The sequence below is a fragment of the Pelodiscus sinensis genome, chromosome 7, assembly GCF_052426305.1.
Source record: "Pelodiscus sinensis isolate ZL-2025 chromosome 7, ASM5242630v1, whole genome shotgun sequence".
Lineage (NCBI taxonomy): Eukaryota > Metazoa > Chordata > Testudines > Trionychidae > Pelodiscus > Pelodiscus sinensis.
The window spans coordinates 59,917,539-59,939,460 of NC_143058.1; the positions used below are offsets into that span (position 1 = coordinate 59,917,539).

A 21,922-nucleotide genomic window follows, 5' to 3' on the forward strand; every position below is an offset into this window, starting at 1 on the left:
GTCCGTCAGGCGAGTGGGGCGCTGGAGATGTGGGGGGGAGGCAGGAAGGAGACTGGGGGAGTAGGGGGTGAAAGCGTGAGGGTTGGAGGGTGAGGAGGGGCTCAGGATGGGAGGGTCCCATGCTGAGGGGCTTTCTTGTCCCCGCCTGGCCAGTGGGGACTTCTCTTTGCCCCCAGCCCCACTGGTCGGCAGGGGCCTTCTTTCCCCTCCCAGCACCACCCCAGCTGCCAGAGGCCAGGGGCCTTCTGTCTACCTCTGGGTCCCCTGGCAATCAAGGGACTTCTATTCCCTCAACCAGCCTCCCCAGCCATCAGGGCCCTTCTGTCTGCCCCCAGCTCCTGCTCCCTCCAGCCTCCTGGACCCCTCTGTCTTCTCCTGGCAATCAAGGGCCTTCCGTCTCTCCCCACAATCCCCTGGCCAGCATGAGCCTTTCCCCCATCCCCTCTGGCCACCAGGAGCCTTCTGTCCCCCTCTAACTCCTCCCCAGCCGCCAGGGGCCTTCTCTCCCCCTACCTCCCTCATGGCTGGCATGGGTCTTCCCCCCATCTGGTGTTGCGGCCAAGGGCTGATGGAGAGGGGTTTGGGCAGAGGGGCTACTTACCCGGACGGATGGCCGGCAAGATCGTGAGGCCCAGCCCTGCTGGCCACTCCCCCAGCAGACACTCTGGAGGATAGCTCTCTCCTTCAGGCTCATCGCCCCCAGTGGCCACTCTTGTATCGTGCCCTCCTTTCTGTGCCCCTCCCTTTCCATATTATGAACCAGTCCCATTCCTGGCACTTCCCGTTTTCCTGGCACAACCAAACCCTGACCTTGCTTTAAGTTAGGAGAAGAGGAATGTGTATACCAAATGTGGTGGTCTTAGCTCGTACCGTTTAGGGCGAGTTCTTGAACAAATGGACTCTCAGACAGACAGACACACAAATCTCTAAAACAGAGAGCTTCACTGGGCCACAGGGCAAGTGAGTATAGCCATTAAGGCATTCACCTGGGAGGCAGAAGCTAGGTATTCAAATCCTCTGAATAAGGCCGAAAAAGGGAGGCTTACAGCTTGCACAAGAATACTCCAGTTAATCGCTAATTGACTATCCATCCCTAGGCATGTAACTTCTGTGGAAATTGCCATTTGGCATCCTTACCCACTCTGAGCCAGAGGGGGATTTATCCTTGCACCCGGACAGGTGTGGAAGACAAGCAGTTTGCCTTTCCTCTCTTCAGAAGTAATCAGGGTCTGTAGGTATGGGCTCCACTGCAGTTTAGGGTAGCCCCAAGGGTGCTCTAAACTGTGCCTTTGCCATAGAGGGCTTTGCTGAGACACAGTAGCCAAGGTGCTGCTCCAACCCTGTCATACTCCCTGCCAATTCAAAGTGGTTTCCTCTCTTGCCTTTGGCCCATTCCTGCAGTGTCCACTTCCAGGAACATGCCCTGAGGCTAGAGGTCCTAGGAAGGCCACACAGACACTGTGGCTCCGTCTAGATTGGCATGATTTTCCGCAAATGCTTTTAACGGAAAAGTTTTCAGAAAAGAGTGTCTAGATTGGCACGGACGCTTTTCCACAAAAGCACTTTTTGCAGAAAAGCGTCCGTGCCAATCTAGACTCGCTTTTCCGCAAAACAGCCCTGATCGCCATTTTTGCAAAACAAATCTGAGCTGTCTACACTGGCCCTTTTGCGCAAAAGCTTTGCACAAAAGGACTTTTGCCTGAACATGAGCAGCATAGTATTTCCGCAAGAAGCACTGATTTCAGACAGTAGGAAGTCCGTGTTCTTGCGGAAATTCAAGCGGCCAGTGTAGACAGCTGGCAAGTTTTTCCGCAAAAGCAGATGATTTTCTGGAAAAACTGGCCAGTCTAGACACAGCCCACATGTGCAAGTCTATGGTTTGGACCAGACTACAAAGTTTTGCCAACATACCTATGACAGCTAGGGATGGAGGGGAGGGGGAATCACACATAGGCACAGCTGGTCAGGTAACCTAGCAAACCTCCCCCCCACACACAACTATGACAGATGCTACAAAGCATGCACCATATTGCATTAAAAGCAGGAATGGATTATCTAACTCCAGTCATGCAGGGTTGCCACAGCTCTGCTAGTAAGGGTAATGAAGGGGAACCATTCGGTTATAAAACCTTCAGTGAGATACCACCCCCTGGGAGCTTGCATTTGCTTGCCTTAAACTGTTTTTTCCCAGAAGACAAAGAAAGGGCTTTTGATATAAAAAGCTGGGTTTAAATTAACTCAGGGCCTTCTTTCTAGTGCTAATGGACAGGACCTTTTGTCTAAGGGTTGCAAAGACTTTGGCCTATTCAGGCCCCATAAGGGCGATCTCCATTAGGCTCTTAGCATGAGTATCTCTAATGCTGACAGACCCTGGTCATCTGCAGGTAGAATCGAACCTAGAAGCTCAAGAGCTTAAAGCATGAACTTCTACCGCAGTAGCTAAACATTAGCTAGCACTCAGCTAAGGCTGTAAAGCAGCCTTATTCTCTCTATAGATTCCTTATTCTCTCTGTAAGTGGTCTCAGTGACCCACACCCACCAGGTTCGTGGGTTACAAAGAGGAACTTTTGTGTCTGTACCTGTTCTCTGCCATGTTGTTACTTTGAGAATAAAGTTGCTTGCTTAGAAAGAGCTGCATGGTCACTCCTAACAGCTGGCAATCCATAGTCTGTTGTCCTCAGAGAGGAAGTGAAGTGCAGGCGTTGGCCCTTTAGGCAGGCTGGGAATAAAACCCCTGGTCATAGTAGCTGTAGTTGTCAGAATTCACTTCTGTGTTGTCCTGACAGGGCTCCTGCTCTGTCAATGATGCTAACCTGCCTGCGTGTGTGCTCCTCTTCTGTGTTGTGCTGATTTGTGCAAGTAGTCAACACAACAGAGTCCGAGAGAGCCTCCAAAGGGACTGGAAAATTAGATGAGGTTTTGAAGGCACCTGGCCAGGTTTATTGTCAAACGAAGTACACTAATAGTTGTCAGTAGACTTGACTGAACCACTGTACCCCGACAATGGACCAGCTCGGTCAGTAGGACCTTTGTTGCCCTTGCTGTGCCAGGCCCACTAATCCTCCGGTCCCTCACATCCTGAGACTGGTTGGGGCTGTCACCGCAGAGCCCCCAAAACTGTGGGGCCTAGGGCAGCTGCCTGGATGTGTCCCCTGGACGGGATGACACTGCATAGCATAGCAGTGTTACTATGCCCGCAGAGCTCCTTCGGCCAGTTTATTCTGCAACCCCTCCAAGAAGCTGTGCCAAGACGTGATTTTGTAGGATGAACATCACCTGGGAGTCTGATTTCTCTCCTCTCTGTGAGCCCCTCTCCTCTATTTTCTCCTTCACACATTTTGTTTCCATTCCAGTGGGGACACACTAGCTCATCCATTCTTCCCCACCTCCAAAACTTAGTGTTCAGCATAGGGCTAGTCCTTCCCATATAGCAAGGTTTCCCAACCTATGGGACGGGACCCAAATATAGGTCGCCATTACATTTCAAAAGGGTTACCAAGCGTCTCCCCAGGTGGCTCTCCCCCCGTTTTTGAATTGCTTTGGGTCACCAAGTCTTCCTGAATTGTCAAAATGGGTTCCCATCTGGAAAAGGTTGGGAACCACTGCCGTATAGTCTATTAAGCTGAATCTTTCTTCTCGTTTTATTTGGCTAGTTTCAGACGTTTCTTGTGAAACCTCTAGATATCTAGAGCTTTATTTAAGTTGCTGCATTTATAAACAGCAGGTCTCCGGGTCAAATGCAACAAAACATCACCAGTTCTCATTAGGAGTGTTACCTATAGAATATAAAAGAGGCTAATCTGTTTCTGCCCTCTTGTGAGAGCAGTATCAGGGGGATTTGGGCTTTGTTTTAGATTTGTTTGGCTGCACGTCTGTTTTTCCTTGCCTCCCCCTCCACCTGTTTGTATTCTTGTTATCTCTTCTGATTCCTTACAGGGTCACTGTTCCAGAAGAAAAGAGTCAGTGTTCATTTTGGTGCCTGCTTCTCTGAGAATGATATTCATGTGTTCATCAATGTGAATTTGATTTAAGGCAAAGCTAAAACAAAAAAGGGGTTCTATGCTATCTTACAAAGGAAGGTCAAGTGAGAAACAGCTTTCAAGAGAAGCTGAAATCAAATTCACTTTCCCTGTCACTGAATATCAGAATACTGTTGCTGCAAGAGATTATTTGGGGAGTGTCCTATGGGAGTGGTTTCTAGACACGGAGACTGCAGATGCTCATGTGTATACTCAAGCCAAAGCATTCTCTGTACACAGTTGTTTTATTTCAAAGAAAATATTAAGTTACTGTTCTTCAGCCACTTTGTAGGTAGAGGCACTGTTCAAGGCCCTGAAAAATGAACCCTCTTACAGCATGCACATTTGATGTTAAATAAGTCTGCTCCAGGTTTCTAAGGGTTTGTCTACACAGCAGGGCAAAAGTCAAATTAAGCTACACAACTTGAGCTACGTCACTTGCGTAGCTGAAGTCGAAGTAGCTTCGCTCGGCTTTTGGCGCTGTCTACACACTCTTCCTTCGACTTCCCTTGTACCTCATAAAATGAGGGATACCAGGAGTCGGAGTAAGAAGTCCTCCAGTTCGACATTATTTTGAAATAAAGGCTTGTGGTATAGACAAGCACTATGTTATTTTGGAATAACATTAGTTATGCCGTAATAACGCTGCTCTGTAGATGTATCCTAAACGAGCTCAAGCAAGGAGAACATGGCTATGCTCACTGCAATGTCAAATAGAGGATTATGGAAAAGCATTCTATCCCCTGGAGCAAGTATGTTGACTTTGCTAGCGCATGTGGGAAAACACAAATCAATACAGCCAAAATTCTGTGACAGCAAATGTCTGGTTTATGGGTTGTCTATGCCATGTGGTACCCAATGACACTTTGAGCTTCTTCTCCTGTCTGTATCCAAATTAAGATATGTGATGTGGAGGGGCTGCTCCTAGATGTATCCTTCAGGTAGGATTACACATCCGAAAGAGCATTTCTTTCCTCAATGCTGTGCCCCAACCCGTGCTGCTGTCCAGTCCTGTCAGAGCACTTGGCCTGGCAACCTCTTTGACTCGACTGTCTCTTTACAGTGATGCGCTGCACTCCTTTGGTCTAGCTACCAGGTCATGGAACTCACCTGAATAGGAGTCATTTTACCTGGTATTCCATATTCAGCATAGGATCACCCTCTCTGAAGATATGATGGATCTTGTGTCTTTCCTTCTCAGACAGCCTAATGCATATTGTGTTTCCTTCCTTCAAGAAAAACCCAGATGTTAGCTTGATACAGACGGCATCAAGATGGGGACGAGATTACTCAGAGGAAAAAAAAAATCTTGTCTCTTGCTGAGAAAGAAAGGAGTAAGGGATGCGAAAGGTGCAGGATGAAGTTCTGAAGTATGCAAAGGTGTCCCAGGCCAGGTCAACACTAAAGTGGGAAGGTCGAATCAGGATATGCAACTTCATCTACGTTAATTACATAACTTGAATCAACGTGCCTGGATTCAAGTTTTCCCACCATTTCCACAGTGGGAGGCCAACAGGAGCAAACACTCCTGTCAGCTTCCCTGACTCCTCACAGGAGCAGGAGTACTGGCTGCAGAAGGGGGTGCCCTCTGAATTCGATTTAGTGGGTCTTAACTAGGGATGTCAAGTCAAGTACTCGACTACTCACTTTCCGTGCTCTCCCCCCCCCCCCCGCCTCTGTATCAGAGGCAGAAAAGGCCGGGGGGGGGGGGGGAGACAGGAGCTGGCTTAAAAGCTGGTTCCCCACCAGCATCATCTCCATGGTGCTACCTGCCCTGTGTCTCTCCCCTCCCCCGTGCTGCTCCTATTGGGGGTGAGGGGGGCAGGGATAGGGGAGGCTGCTGTGAAGCAGCCCCTGCCCACAGCCAGTCCAGGCTGCCACAAACAGGGGCGGCTGGACCTGGTGTGAGCCAATACCAAGCATATCTGGCTTGCGCCGCTCTGGGACCGCTGTGCCTCTGCATTTTAAATGTAGTAAGAGCTGGGCAGGTCTTGAGGGAAAGCTAGGCAGCTCTTAATACATTTAACATGCAGAGGCACAGCTGTCCCAGCTCTGTCCCAGCTCAGGCCAGGCCAGGACCCCCCCCCCCCCCACCGGTGTGCCCAGCTTTTACTACATTTAAACAGCAGAGCCACAGCCGGGTAGCTCCTGGTTGGGAGCAAGGCAGGACAGAGCACCTTCCCTTATTGACTGATCATGTAATCGATTCATTGTATAGTCGATACAATTGTGTCAATTACCTCCCTCTTAACACCCCTATTCTTACCTAGACCCACTAAATTGACTCCAGAAAATGGATCACGGCAGCATCAATCTTTCCCGCAGTGAAGACATGGGCTTAGCAAAAGCAAAGCAACATGCAGACAGGCGTAGCCCCAGGAGGAACCCGGAGCTGCAAGTACATCCACAGCATTGACGATCAATGTGTCCTGCAATTCGCATTAGTTCTTGCGGCTAACGGTGGGGCAGAAGCACCCAGAGTTATTGATCAGTGGAAGCAGCAGGCTTTCAGCAAATGTGGCCTGATGATAGAAGGGTTTCAAATTTCCTGGATGAAAAAATAGTTTAAGAATTAGGGATGTAAAATCCCATTTAATTGGTTAACTAGTTAAAACATATCGTTTAACTGGCTAACATATTAAAAGGGCAGGCCATTTGTTGATGGCCAGTCAGAATTCTGTGCATCAACCTTTATTGTACCAGAAAAGCAGAAAGAGTACAGGGGCTGATGTTTGCAGCAAAGGTTGATTTCTGCTGGAGTAGAAGTTAGAAAAAAACCCATTAAAAACTAAACAAAACCAGCAAGAATTGAGCTGGAAATGCCAGAGAGAGATACATGGGAACTCACAATGGCATTTTGAAGCAAAATGCAGGACAATGTAGCACTTTAAAGACTAACAAGATGGTTTATTAGATGATGAGCTTTCGTGGGTCAGACCCACTTCCTCAGATCAAATAGTGGAAGAAAATAGTCACAATCATATATACCAAAGGATACAATTACAAAAATGAACACATATGAAAAGGACAAATCACATTTCAGAACAGGAGGGGGATGGGGGGGGGGGAAAGGAAGGAAGATAAGTGTCTGTGAATTGATGATATTAGAGGTGGGGAGAGTGGGATGTCTGTGAGTTAATGGTATTAGAGGTGATAATTGGGGAAGCTATCTTGGTAATGGGTAAGATAGTTTGAGTGTTTGTTCATTCCTTCTTGGAGAGTGTCGAATTTTAACATGAATGACAGTTCAGAGGATTCCCTTTCAAGTGCAGATGTAAAAGGTCTTTGCCAGGGTCATCACCCCCACTTTACTGACTGGGAAACTGAGGCACAGAGCAGTGAAGTGCTTTCACCCAGTGGGGTACAGCAGAGCCAGGAATAGCACATAGGCGTTGGGGCTCCCAGTCCAGTGATTGCTTCACAAAGGCCAGTCATTCCTTTGGAGAGCGTAACAGGTTGTGACTCACCACGGCAGCGCCTCTTGCTGGTCTTTCAGGGCATTAGCTCTTCGGCCTTGGAGCACCTTTGGTAACGGAGGGCAAAACACCAGCCAGCAGGTCTCCTGCACTGGATCAGGCCCCATGTCCCTTCATGCCCCACACTCTGGGGTCCCCCCCTACCAGGGAACCCCAAACCTCTGTACCCACTCACAAGCCACTGCCATTTGTCAGCTAGCTCCAGCCTCGGGGGCAAACTGCATCTGAAATGGCCACTCATCATTGGCTAGGGGGTATGGACCTATTGCCTCCCTGCAGCGCTAGTTGCCTCAGGCCTTGTCTCAGGACCTGCGGCCTAGGAGTGGTACCATGACGGGACGGGACGGGACGGGATGGGACACCGCCCCACCCTCCCTGCTCCTCAGGTCCTTCCTGCTCCCCAGCTACAGCAAGAGTGTTTTCCTCTCCATGCCAGAAGCCCTTATTTTTTAAAGCTCCAGGTGGACCCTAATTGGCTGCTATTAGTCATTGCTGTGAGCTACACAGCCCCAGGCCTCTCCCAGGGCTGGATTTAACCCTTGGGAAGGCAGTGCAGGCCAATACTCCCTCACAGAGCGGAAGTCACGCAGAGCACTGCATACGACTTTGTAGAAGCGGAGTGGTAGGATCTGTTATTATTTTGGACAAATGAAGGTGGCGTATGTGTGCTGAGGAGGAAGAATTCCTTTACTGGGCTTTTTCTTGTTGTCAGGAGTTTGTATCGGTTGGATGCGTTCTTGTGTTTACATGTGTTGGGCTGAAGGGGTTAAAATGTGCTCGTACCCTTGTTTAGCTGTTACACTATTAAACAATTAACTGAGATTGGGATTTGCATAAGCTGTGAAATAGCCATGTGCCATAGACCCTGCTTTCTTCCCATGCACACCTGAACTCAAGATCCAGGTAGGCCGCTCAGGACAGTGAAAGAGCGGTCTCTTTCCTTCCTTTCCTGGCTGCATTCTAGCCTCATGTGATCTGGCCCATAAGAATTAAGGCTGGTTTTTTCATCTCTGAAATGCAAGAGATCCTGTGACCAAATCAACCCCCCAGCACTAAAGATGGCATATGAACTTGAAGAAACTGAGGAGCAGAAAAAAGAATCTCATCAAAGTAAGTAAAAAAAAAATCAGGTTTTCTTTCCTAAACAAAAATTCACTGTTTCTAGATATCTGTATTACACCTTGGAAAGTTCAGTATGAGACATTTAATTAATGAGTCATTTAATAAGCAATGTCATTTATAGGGTGGAGAACATTTTTGAGACATCTTTGCCTGTTCCCCATGCTAGAACAAAGAACCACAAACCGCTCCATTATTTTTCTTTCACAAAGACTCCAACACTGACTATTTATTTGCTCGGGAAGGATTTTTTTTGTTTCTATCCGGAGGGTCAATGTTTGGAAAGATGGAAAAGGTTAATGAGTTATTCAAGGAACCCTCATTGTTTCTTTGATTTGATAGAGCTATGCAGTCTAATAATTCAAAGGAGCCAGGGCAATGTGCCTAGACTTAATTTCCTCTCAGGGACCAGGTGTGAATGATATATTAATATATACAGTGTATATTGTCTCTTGTCATTGAAAAGTCAGCCAGTGCAAATGGAATGTATTCTGGGACCTGTGACAGGACGAAGAAACTCTGTCTCTAGGCTGGTAGGAAACAGTTAAGCCCTTTAACCTGAAAAGGGACCCAGCTGTCTGTCCTTGGTGCAAAGACAGGCAGGCAGTGGAGGGAGTGGGAGATGGAGAAGATGGGAGTTGACTGGCTGAGGGAAAGCGGATGTCCTGTGAATTCTGAGACTGGGACAAAGCTCAGGGTCAAACCTTTGTTTGTTTCCTTTTGGGAACTGGCTCCAACAAGCGACTGTTTATTTTAACTCTTGGTTGGGGGAAACTTTTTTTGTTCAGTTTGCGCTTTATTGGGTCCTGTTCTGTTGCGGTTCTTCAATGATACTGTAAAAGTAACCTCCCAGCCTGCACCATGTCCTCTCGCCGGGTTGTGATTGGTGTGTCCCTGTCCCCAGATGGACTCGCTGCAAGGGGGAGGCAAGCAAAATGATTAGATTTAGTGGGAAGTTAAACCCCACCTTGCTGAAGTCTGGAGTGAGCTTAACCCCCCTTTTGGTTAAACTTAAAAAACCCAACAAATAGTTTAGTAGTGCCTTAAAGACTAACAAACTATGTAGATGGTGTCATGAGTTTTCGTGGGCACAACCCACTTCTTCAGATGACCGGTGTGTTGGAAGTGCATATCTTTAAAGTACACTAGGCCGGTAGATTTAAAGGTGAATGATTTTATGTGAATGAAATACACCATTTTGAGGACTCTTTAGAAGGTGTTTTGCCTTGTGTTAACAGAACTAGACAGTGCTCCATGCAAGTGGCTGCTATGCTAAGAGCTGTGTTTTTCTGTGTTTAATTTGCTCATGCTGTACAAATGAAAAAGGGCCACAGAATTTTAAGAAGACATTCATAAAAGTGTGCCTGTTCCAGAAGGACTTAACAAGATTATAGTGCAGGCCTGTATGCAGGGGTGTGTGCGCAAAGGGTGTGAAAGCACCCCCACCCATGGTCTCCCGAGTAAGCATGCTCTGGTGGGCTATAATTTCTGATGGGGGTGGGGAGACGCTCCAAGAATTTGGTAGGTCTTCCTTGATATGAATGGAGGAGGTGCAGGGTCTGGGGTGGCAGTTAGGTGCAGAAGGGAGCTTGGGGTAACGTCCTGAGGTGCAGGAGGGGGTGTGGGAACTAGGAAGGAGTTTGGATGAAGGAGGGGGATATGACCTGGGGCAGGGTCTGGAGACAGTAGGCGTGCAGGAGAGGATTCTGACCTGGAGGAGGGAGTGCAGAGTCTGGGAGGGGTTTGTGACCTGGGGCGGCAGGGGTGCCAGGGTTTGGGCTGTGCCCTGGGACAGGGGATTGGGGTGCAGGGTGTGGGAGGGGGCATGGATGCAGGAAAGGATTCTGATCTGGAGGAAGCATGCAGGAGGGAGTGCAGGGACTGGATGTGGGTGACCTGGGGTAGGAGGGTATGCAGGGATTTGGATTGTGGTGGGGGGTAGGGAACTGGGGGGTAAGGTCTGGAGGGGTTATGGTGCAGGAACAGGGGGCAGAGGCTTTGGATTATGTGGGATAGGGGTGCAGCAGTGAGGGCAGAGGGTTGAGGGTAGGGAGAGGCTGGGGTGACTTGGCCGGGAGGTGCTTGTCTGCTCAGCTCCTTGCCAGCAGGTTCCTCAAGAGCCAGGTTCTATCCCAGACAAGGGGAGATGTGAGACTGTGCTGGGTGTGGGGCTGTGCCTCTCTCTCCTCCCCCAGGCTCGCAGCTTTCTATGACACACGCAGCCCCTGCAGCCGGCTGCTCTGAGCAACCTGTGGGGCAGGGCAGACAGGGAACCTGGCTGAGGCTCCTGCTGCGTCCGCAGCTGGATCCAGCTGTTGGGCAGACAGGATCCAGCCCGGGGGCCATATTTTGTCCTCTCCTGCTTTAATCCAACAGTCTGGGCTTTTAAAGAAACATCAAGTGTGGCACGAGTTGGCAACCTGTTCATTTCTCTTCTGGATCCACCTTGAAGGACTGAAAATTGCACGTGAGCTGAGGAAGCAAGAGGCAGCTCGCTGCATTGAGGCATAAAGAGAGCGCTTGCACTCTTGCATGTAAGCGCTGCTTGCAGGAGTGCATGCTGCTTTGCAGGAGGGGCGGAGGGAGCTGGGCGATGGAGTGTGCTCTCTAAACAGTTTCGTTTGCAATAAGTCTTGCAGCAAACCGGCAGAACTATAGGAAACATAAAACAGACCAAGTGGCCTGTGTTCAACCGCTTGGATTACTTATGTCCTTAGAAGCTTGGCCTCAGTTTGCCTTCCCAAGCTACTGTTCCTCACCCAGTCTAGGTCACTCCTCAAACACACCCCTCTTTCCACTGTGGCACACATCATAATACCGACAGAGCCGGTCCGATCCAGAGACTCTCGGCTCCTCCCGCGGAGTCCTGAGGAGTGAATTTCATGCCTAAAGGTTCCTCCTCTGGTGAGGAGTGTACCCCTTAAAAATAAACTGCTTGCAAATAACATACATCAGCTACAAAGGCCCCATACAATGTATTGCTCTGTTTTAATAGTTTATCACCCTAATTATTTTTGTTTTTTTTCTTTTAACTAAAGTGAACACCCCTTGTGCTACTTCACATTGCTACTAAGGCAATGGCAAAGTTCATTTTAATGGCTTTTCTCCATCTTTCTTTCATTGCGTCTGGCACATTCCTTCCACAGGCTCAGCAATAGCATAGGCATACCACAAACAATTCGACTTAGTGCTGCTGTTGCCTATCGTAGCTGCATTAGGGAGAGCTCTGACGTGCTTATGAGCTAATATAGACTGTCCTCTTGAACCAGAGATTTTTGGTAATAGAAAGTTCAGTTTAACGCTCTGATAAAGTGCAGTCTGATACATGCTGTGCTCATTAATCCAGAAGGTCAAGCTTTGCTTTTCAGCAGCATTTCAGACTTTACTCTGAGGTATAATTTCATGGAGGAAGAATCGTATTTTATGATGCACGATTCATTAGAAATAATGGCAACATCTTTATACTGTAATGTCAGGATATGCAGCTCTAGAAGTAAGGTTGCCAGTTGCACAAAACCAAACACCCCTCCCCACCCAATCCATCCTCCCCCTCCCTCCACCACTCATTTTCACCAGCCCGGGGCCTGGGGTTGGCATGCGGGGGAGGGGGAGAACTCCGGCTAGGGGTGCAGGCTGTGGGGTGGAGCCATGGATGAGGGGTTTGGAGGGGGCTCGGGGTGGGGCTGACCTCTCCAATGCGGCAGGGCTGTCAAAGTCTCTGCTCTTCAGCACATTGCACAAAAAGGAGTCTGTGAACACTGTGTCCTACGTTGTAACATTTCACTTACAACCCCCACTCCCTGCTCAGGGTAAGCAAGGCATCCAGGGCACAACACAGGGGAGGAGCGGGAGAGACAAAAGTCCTTCCTGGAGCTAAAAGGCTTTTATTTATTTATTTTTGTCAACAAAAATGGCTGTTTTTCACAATGTAAGTCATGTTGCAATGTGCACGCTCATGCTGTTTTGAAGATGAAACACTTTTCCTCCACAAAGCTTGGAGGAAAGCTTGGATAATTCTCCAAAAAAGAGAAGAAAAAAATAGATATTTTCCTAGTGCGTCCTGGACCGTATGACTTTCATGGCCCTAGGCACTTTTGCCTTCGTGGGCCCCTTCCTCCATAAAATATATATATAAATTATTTTTGATATAACTTTAAATACTTCAACATTTTTTTTTCTATTTTAGGCAAAATTTAATAGATTTTCGAGGGCCCTAAAAGTTTCATTTTTTTTCTGATGTGAGAAAAAAATTAAAACATTTTCTTCGACCCTAAAAGTTCATTTTTTTCCTTCTGATTTTAAAAGAAATTAAAACATTTTTGTGGGCCCCTAAAAGTATTGTGGGCCACAGGCACTGTGCCTATTGTGCCTAATGGATAAGTCGGCCCTGGGTGTGTCAGAAACATTTAGCTACTACATGAAAATTAAGACCGTGTGAAACACCTTTTTCATGTGATTGTAAGCCAGTGAGGGGAGCTAAAACAATTTTTATAGCAGAAGCGATATGAGCCATTGAACCAAACTGAGAACCCTGGATATAATGGAAACCACTTCAAGTAGCACCTCCTAGACCCCTAGTTCCAGCACCTATTCAGCCACCAGCATAAGTGGTGAAAATCTCTTCTAATTGAATGAAGAGGCTTATTAAGAAAAGAACTGTGTTTACACGTCTGGTCTTTATCTGTTTAAAAACCCCTTTGTTCTAGCAGTCCCTTGGAATGTTAGGCTCACAACTCTGTAGTTATAAGTAACTTGCCAGAAGTGATCTACTTCTTTTTTCCTCCCTTGCTTTTTTTATGGCAAGGCTAAATAAAGAAACAGTGTCTTTTCTCTCATCAGATGTGCACAAGTGGGCTGGGCAGCTTCTTCTCTCGTGCATGCAGGAAACCTGTAAATTACCTGCTGACTGAAGACATCTGTCAGTCCAGAGACTAATTCAGAGATTAATTGATCCACGTTGGCCTTCCTGTTCACTGTTTAAATAGAAATTCTTTCTGAAGCCTTAGAAAGCAGGGCACCTGTTATTTCTCCAGCTGGTTGGCATGTCTAGGATTATTGTCACTTGATACCTCCCCTCCTGCCTGTTGCACCTGCTGTCACTTGAATTATGGGCATTTCATACATAGTAACTTAATAAGGTTAAGTCAGACGGTAATAGAACAAGCTGACACTCCAGCGGGGGATTAAAGCAGCTTTATGAGCGTCCCAGGAAAACGAGCTGCATTTAAGGGAGAGGCATGCCAATAGCGAAGCAGCCTCCAGATTTAATTACTGTAATTGTCCGTGCAGAGAGCATAGCCATATATTGTAAATGATAGGTGGTTGATCTGACTGATACATACCTTGATCTGGTTTTGACCACTTGTTCTGTTCACCAATTGGTCTCTAGTCCTCCAGAGAGGCTGCAAGTACACCTTCCACTTCCCTTCCTCTCTAAATGGCATTTCTGGGCCTGCTCATGCTGACTTTGACCTCTGTTTGTGAGATTCCTGTTCCTTTATCTTTCTAGGTCTTATTGGGCAGGTCTGGGAGTGAGATGTGGGTGTGTAGCAAGAGAGGGAGGATGGAACGGCTGGCCCAGCAACCAGCACTGGTCTATTCTATATCGGTGAACTTCTCAAAGATTTGGATGGAGGCCACCGTTCAAAGCATTCTGACAATAACTACGACTCTTCCTCTCCACAGAGTGGCTTGGTGATAGTGCAGGGCATTGCTCGCTACCTGCTCCTTCTCATGACCCCCAGAGAAAACTGCTTTGATCCAGATTAAACAACCAACCCCCAAAGAGAGCTATTTTTTCATAACACTTTATTTTATGAAATACAATATACAGAGACAATAAATTAAGACTTGAGTAATGTTTTTGTGAAATGAGATTTGAACAGCTTTGTAGAAAGGAAAGACTTTATAGCCACAGACTGACCATAGGGATTTATTGTCACATTTTTCAAGGGGATACATTGCTTCACGGCAAACGACATGGAACAAGAAATGATTGGGCCTGATAACTGTACAGTTCATTCCATCTAGCTTGCCTCAAATGTTCAATTTCTGAAGCGTAAGTTTGACGATTGAGAGGGAGATACCTACTGATTTAAAAAAAAAATTGCTGTGTTGGGAGCCCATCGTACAGTTCTGTGTGTTTTCCATACTGATGGTATTGGATGGAAGAAGAGTTTCACTCAGGCAAATTTCGAGTGCATTCTGGTCTTCGGAGTCTAAACTTGTTCTGGTAAGGAGAAATGGGAGAGTTAGATTTCATGACATCTCTTCTCTTCCGGAAACGAAACTTACAAACTGACATGCCATGCATTTCATTTCTTAGTTTTAGCTCTCATAGGGCGTGTCTACATAGCAGTGTTCTTTCAGAATAATGTCAGTTATTCCGAAATAACGTATTGTAGGTCTACACAGCAAGCTGATATTTTGAAATAAATTCAAAATAACGGGCTTCTTACGCCGACTCTCTATAAACCTCATTGAACGAGGAGTAAGAGAAGTCAGATGAAGAACGCTCTATTTTGAAATGAGTACTGTGTAGACGTGCCCAAATTTGAAATAAGCTATTTCGACTTAAGCTATGCGATTAGCGTAGCTCAAGTTGCAGAGCTTATTTCGAATTTAACCCTGTTGGGTAGACCTGCGCATAGTGTTGTTGTTTGTAATAATGTTGAAGATTCACATACTAGCTGGGTATGTTTCTCTCCAGTGATGATATAACCATTAGAAAATTGTTTTAAAGAAATTTTTTCATTTAGTTTCAGCAGCTATTATCTGTAGTTCGTACAGGTATTTAAAGTTCTCTCCCCTTTGCTGTTAATCTACAAGTGTGTTGAAAGAAGAGGTTTGAAAGACTTAGAAAGAATTGGAAAGTATTCATAAGATAAAGTCTCAAGTAGCTATTTTTATGCCACAGGGAAGATACAGGTCACTACTTATGCCTCAGCTCTTTCATGGTAACTGATAAGTTAGATATTTAATCATTTCACAGATTGGGAAACTGAGGCAGGAGCTGGGGACTTTTCTATGATCCTGCTACAGTTCAGTTGCAGAGCTGAGACAGGAGCCAGAGAATTCAGACTCTCCATCCCTTTCTCTTACCACTGAACAACACTCCTTCCCTTTATTTATATAGCAGGGGACTGGTAGGTACCACCTGGGAACAACTGTCCATGCATGCAGATGGAAGACACTGAACAAAGAGTCTAAGGGAGAGAAGGCAAAGAATGCAAATAAGAGGCACATACCGTATTGTATTTTTATGACCTCCATTTAAATAGACATGATGTGTCTTACGAATGCTGTGGAATAACACAGATTTAGCAGAGAGTTAGTGGGGTGTCGTTTTAAAGGTATTTCACAGATGAAACCGTTTTGAGGCACTCACGATAAAATGTAGTACTCATCAGATTGAGCTGCTGACAGATTGTAATGACATTTATCTTAGCAATCAATACTGAGCAAGTCAAACTCGGCTTCTGCTCCGTCGTGACACAGCTGAATGAGTATCCACAATTCTCTCTAAGCATCGGCTTTGGTTAGCTCCATGTAATCAGAAATCTCCTCAAGTAAGTTAGAGATTCTGGACCAAGTTTAGTCTTGGCATAAATAGAAGCAAAGTATGTTGGGACTGAATTTTAGTCCTTTCTTTTCATATCCTGATTTCTTGCTAAGCAGCTTGAGGCAACCATCTGATAATCCTTTCTAGCAAGCTGTCTTTTTGGAATAACGCTTTTCAGCGTAGCCTCGTCTAAATGATGTCTCTAGAGGGCTCATTGACTCACTCTCTGATTATTGGCATAAAGGATTATACCATTCAAAACAATCCGTTATGAAACTTTCTGAAAGAGGCACCAAACACATAAAGGAAGAGAGTAATGAGGTGATTGATTGTTACTACCTACCCTCATAGTTGATGCAGCCACTAGAGTCTTCTTGTCCTTTTAGCAATTCTTCTACTTCTTCCTCCTTCATCTTTTCCCCTGAAACACAAATAGAATTTGGGTTTGTTTCCATCTTCCATAGAGTCTCAGAAATCCTGCATTCATGCCCGTCTCTTTGATCTTGCTTGCTTGGTTACCATGAGTTCCTCCTAACCGCATGTTTCTTTCATTTATGGGTCACCTTCCCTGCAAGGGTTCCATGCAGACTCTCGAAAAGCATGTACTTGCTGGTCAACAAGATGTGGAAGTCTGGGAGCAAAACCTCTGCCAAGGCCAAATCATTGAATGTTCATACAGCATGATCTACTATCCCTCAGTCTCGTTTCTTTTTTGTAGGGCAGTCAATTAGTGGGTGTTAACGCCTGTGATTAACGCAGGGCAGAATTAACGCGTTAAAAATTATCGCGTTAATTGCAGAGGTGAGCAAACCAGGGTGAGCTACTCCAGAGACTCTCTGGTAACGTGCAGTAATGCACATCGCCACCAGAGGGCGCATGGGAAAAAACCCTGAAGCTGTGGTTCAGCTCCAGCTGAGAAGTAAACAAGAAGGCTGTGTCTACACTGGCATGAATTTCCGGAAATGCTTAAAACAGAATAGTTTTCGTTATAAGTATTTCCGGAAAAAGAGCATCTACACTGGCAGGCTGCTTTTCCGGAAAAGCCCTTTTTCCGGAAAAGCGTCCGTGGCCAATGTAGATGCGCTTTTCCGGAAAAGAGCCCCGATCGTCATTTCCGCGATCGGGGCTTTTTTCCGGAAAAGACTACTGGGCTGTCTACACTGGCCCTTTTCCGGAACAGTGTTCCGAAATAAGGACTTATGCCCGAGCGGGAGCAGAATAGTTGTTCCAGAATAGCGGCTGATTTTGTACAGTAGAGCATTGTTGCTTTTCCGGAAATTCAAGGGCCAGTGTAGACAGCTCGCAGCTTATTCCGGCTGATTTTCCGGAATAAGTGGCCCAGTGTAGACACAGCCGAAAAGTAAAGACCCTGACACCCATCCCTCTCCCCTCCCAGGTGACCATATTTTTTTGCCCAAGCTGTCCCCTCCACCCCCCCCCCCCCAGCTGGTTTCACCCAAGCCACCCTCTTTGCCTCCTGGGGCTGGGACTGACCCTCCTCCCACATCGGATTCTGGGGCTGCCCATAATGGGGTCTACCCCCTCCAGTCCAGGAGCTGACCCCTCCTCTGAGCTTGGAGGCTGACCCCCACTCCTGAGCCCTATGCCACCCTATGCAGTTGGGGGCTGAGCCCCCTGTGATCTCTGCACTGCCCACGACAAAGTCTACCTCTCCTCTGGCCCTGTGCCACCCGTCACTGGGGCTGAGCTAAAAAAGGACTCTTTTGAATAGGACACAAATATATTGATTATATAGAAGAATTTCAGTTCAGCTTTCATGATAGAATTTGCACTACAATACTTTAGCGAGGTGAACTGAAGGGGTTTTTTTTACAGTGTAAATGTTTTGTAATAAAAAATAAAGTGAGCGCTATGCACTTTGTATTCTGTGTTGTAATTGAAATCAATATATTAGAATACGTAGAAAACATCCACAAATATTTAAATAGATTGTATTCTTGTTATTGTTTTACAGTGCGATTAATTGCGCAATTAATCGCGATTAATTTTTTTAATCGCTTGACAGCCCTAGTTTTTTTTTAAATTTCTTAGATTGAGCCTACACATAGTACAAATATTTTTGCCTTAGTGTCTAGAGGGGGTTGTAAGACTTCTGTCCCTGTATGCTCCCATGTAGAATACTTGCTAGTCTAGCTGTGTAGTTCTTTGTTCGTCTCTGTACTGACCATGACAATCCTTTCATCTCCGTCTCGTGCCTGTAAACAAGCTGGCTTCTCGAGCCCCTTGCGGAAATGAAAATCTCTTACCCAGAGTAGCCAGTACATGGCGGAGTTCAGCGCCCATGACTGTGCCATTGCCCTCCTTGTCAAAGACACGCAGACCTTCAACGAAGTCTTCAAAGGAACCCTGATCCTTGTTGTTGGCAGCAGCCTGCATCATGGGCAGGAATTCATCAAATGTGATTTTCTTGGCATTCATCTCTGGAAAGGAAGTGTCTAGTTATAACACGACTGAAGAGAGAGCCGTATAGCTTCTCCCGAATCCCTAAGCTGGAATACGAAAGGTCCTCTCCCCTCCAGCATCCCCTCTTCTCACATTCGCTTTATCAGCTGTTGCTTTCCCCAGGCCTTTTAATGATTTTGCCGTATCGATTCTGTGCGTCACTATTATGGAAGTTATGGCCATGGTTGCAGTCTGGTGGGTGTTAAAACCACTGCCCTGCCTTCTTTTCACATTGTTAAAGGCATTGTGCTTGTGGAAGGGGAGGTTCCCAGCCTGTGGAGGATTTTGGCCTGAGCAGGAGGAGAGTTCTGAGGGCAGGGCTGCAGGACAGTTCTGTGGAGATTCTGAGTTGCCGTCGATAGGGCAGTGGTAACTTGCACAGAGCCCCAGAGTTGTCTAAAAGATGCCAGAAGCCTCTCCGGCACCCAGAGCAGCCCAAGACTTCAAGGGCACAAAGGTGGCTTAAAGCCACCTTAGAGCCCCATCCTGCCTTGGCCCGAGAGCCCTATTCTGCCTGTCTTAGGGCCACAGCACAGAATCACCGCCTCAGCACCTCCCCTTCTCAATATGAACTAGTGGCAACGGCATCGATTGCTTATACTTAATCTGTGAGGAGTTTGCAAAATTGAAAAAAAGCAGATGTAGTCCAAGGTGCACACTGGACTTTGGACAACAAATATCAAAGCTATTTATCTTCAAGGGCCAAATGGGAATTACAAAGAGAGAGAGAGGGGTGAGACACGTTCGCACCAGTGGGTTACACCTGCCGTAATCTGGCATCCAAAAAATCCTCCTCAAGGCCTAAATCAGAATGCTCACCCCATCCCCCTCTCCAAATCTACTCTCCAGCTATGTCTACACTGCAGAGTTTTTGCGCAAAACTAGCCATTTTGCGCAAAAAGTCGCGGAGTGTCCACACCTCAAGCGCTTTTTTGTGCAAGAGAATTTACAGTGAATTGATAGACTAGAGGGGTTTTTGTGGTATAGGAATTCCTCTTTCTATGAGGAATGACACACCTTTTTGCGCAAAAAGGTGTATGTAGACGGGAAACAGGCTGGTTTTGCGCAAAAAAAACCCTATCGAAAGAAGCACAGGTGCCCTGGTGGCCATTCTGTTACTGGCAATCAGAGTTTGCTTATGAGTGTGTGTCCATGTGGTCTGGATGCTCCCTTGCGCAAAAGCGCATCACTTTCCTGATGCACTTTTGCAGTGTGGATGTGTGCTTGCTCAAGAAGCCTGCAGTCTAGACGTAGCCTCCATCTTCCTCTTCAAACAGATCTAGGAACACTTCAAGGTTTTTTGCTTTTTTTTTTCCTGGTGAAGTGATTTTTGTACCCAACTAGGAGGATGAGAGCCGCCATCTCAATCCATTGTGAGCAGTGTCGTTCCTAAGTGGGCGGGGATGGCAGTTCCTCATTAAGCACCTACAGACTGTGGGATAGTTACCTTCCTTGCTAGGGTTGCCCAGGATCTTCTTGATCTCGGCATTTGTAGGGTTCTGTCCTAGAGCACGGATGATATCACCGACCTGGTCTAAGGTAATCTTGCCTTCACCTGTCCTGTCAAAGAGGAGGAACGCTTCCTTGTAGTCTGCAAGGAGAAAATTCAAAGGTTAGATCAGATGGGCAGCTCAGTATTAACTAGTAGTGACCAAGACATGGGGCCATATTCTCTACCAGTTGTAATGCCACTGAAATCAATGGAGTTAGGGTGCAGAGTCTTTGGCCCATGTCTCAAGCAAAACTCACATCCTATGGCATTTGAATATCACTAATTTTACCCTTCTTCAGTCCACCCTTCTGCTCACTTTCTTAGCTTGAATAGCCAACTGTAGTTTTGTAACTGGCCATTTTAAGTTCCAAGGGAGATCAGCTTGCTCAAAACGTCCCCATTCATGAACAAGTTTCTCAACCCGCAATCCACTAGCACAGTGTTTCTCAACCTTTTTCGTTTAATAAAGTACCCCTTTTTAAAAAAAAAAAATTATGAATACCCCCAGTACCGACAGTTTTCAGACACAAAAAAGTTGTTTGTTTGTTTGTTTGTTTTTAAACAATTGTAACACATTTGTTTAAACAACTTAATCGTAGCCGGGTGGGCGATGAAATGTTTGGGTGTAAAAAGTACAAAAATAATAAAACGCTGTGAAACTTAAAACAAATTCAGTTTTCTCCAAATTTCAGTTGTGCTGACAAAACCCCCAGACTTCTCTCGAGTGCCCCTAAGGGTACTTGTACCACTGGTTGAGAAACATGGCACTAGTATATGATAAACAGTTCTTGAATGATCTGTTTGATTTTTTTTTTTCCACAAAGAGATATCCAAACGCTCCTTGCAGGACAAGAGTTCTGCCCACTTTGACGTGTGCAGGCTGTGTCTCAGCTGGATGGATGTTAACCTGCAATTGGACATGACTGAAATTCTCCCTTGCCTTCTCTCATGGCATGGCACTGCTATGATCTGTCTAACCACATCTGTCACTTCATGTCCTCTCTCCCATCCTGGGTGGGTCATTCCCAAGCATAACAGATGCCCCTGAAGGTCTGTGTCTTTCTTTCTTTGGCAATGCTCATGTAGTGTGTCATGCCAGTACATTCAGATTGAATCAAACCTGTCCCCAGATGACAGATGTCCATTTATTTTCCAGTTGCCACTTGAGACCTTGGCACATGAATTAAAAATTCGTGTGAAAAATCCTGTTCAAGGCATTCTCCGTATTCAAAGGCTACGCCCCGTTCAATAATCTTTGTTTTGTACTTAATAGCATCGTGATAAGGAACTTAGCTAAAGAGCCATCTCAGCTGACTTGGTTTTGTCAAGAGCTGTCTACACGATAGCTCTACTGTAATTTAACATCCAAAAGTTTGAGTGTCCTGTGTATTAAGTGCCATGAGCACTAATTGTGTATTTCATTACAGCTGCTTGTTTATTTTGAAAACACATTTTAGAGAAAGGCATTGATTTGTACAGTACGTAGGTGGCCGTTCTTTCTGCCTGGGGACAAACTTAGGTCAAGAATCCCAATGACTCCTCTTTCTTGGGGCACGTCTATACTAGGAAATTATTTTGAAATAACTAAATTCGAAATAACTTACGAAAAACAAAATCGAAATGGTGTGTCCCCACTACTGGGGAGCCTTGAAATTAGTCTGAGGCAGGCTCCATTATTGTGGATGCGCTACCTCGACTTAGAGCCCCAGGAAGCACTGGGGAGTGATTAATTGCTCCCCAGAATAGGAGTATTTCAAAATAGCAGCAGCACAGCACCCACCCTATAACTATG

At 46.3% G+C, this 21,922-nt stretch overlaps 2 protein-coding genes across 2 annotated transcripts in view; one reads left to right on the top strand and one right to left on the bottom strand.

Annotated features, from left to right (window-relative positions):
- CPS1 (carbamoyl-phosphate synthase 1) overlaps positions 1 to 21,922 on the top strand; it is a 288,535-nt gene that overhangs the window by 244 nt on the left and 266,369 nt on the right. The window lies entirely within an intron of this gene.
- Positions 14,531 to 21,922, bottom strand: part of MYL1 (myosin light chain 1) — a 30,394-nt gene continuing 23,002 nt past the window's right edge. Inside the window, exons 3-7 of the mRNA XM_006127381.5 lie at positions 20,086 to 20,229; positions 18,443 to 18,616; positions 16,519 to 16,596; positions 15,862 to 15,915; positions 14,531 to 14,843 (exon numbers count right to left, since the gene is read on the bottom strand). Of these exons, the coding sequence (XP_006127443.1) occupies positions 15,887 to 15,915; positions 16,519 to 16,596; positions 18,443 to 18,616; positions 20,086 to 20,229 (425 nt within the window). The 3' untranslated portion in view covers positions 14,531 to 14,843; positions 15,862 to 15,886. The remainder of the gene's footprint in view (positions 14,844 to 15,861; positions 15,916 to 16,518; positions 16,597 to 18,442; positions 18,617 to 20,085; positions 20,230 to 21,922) is intronic.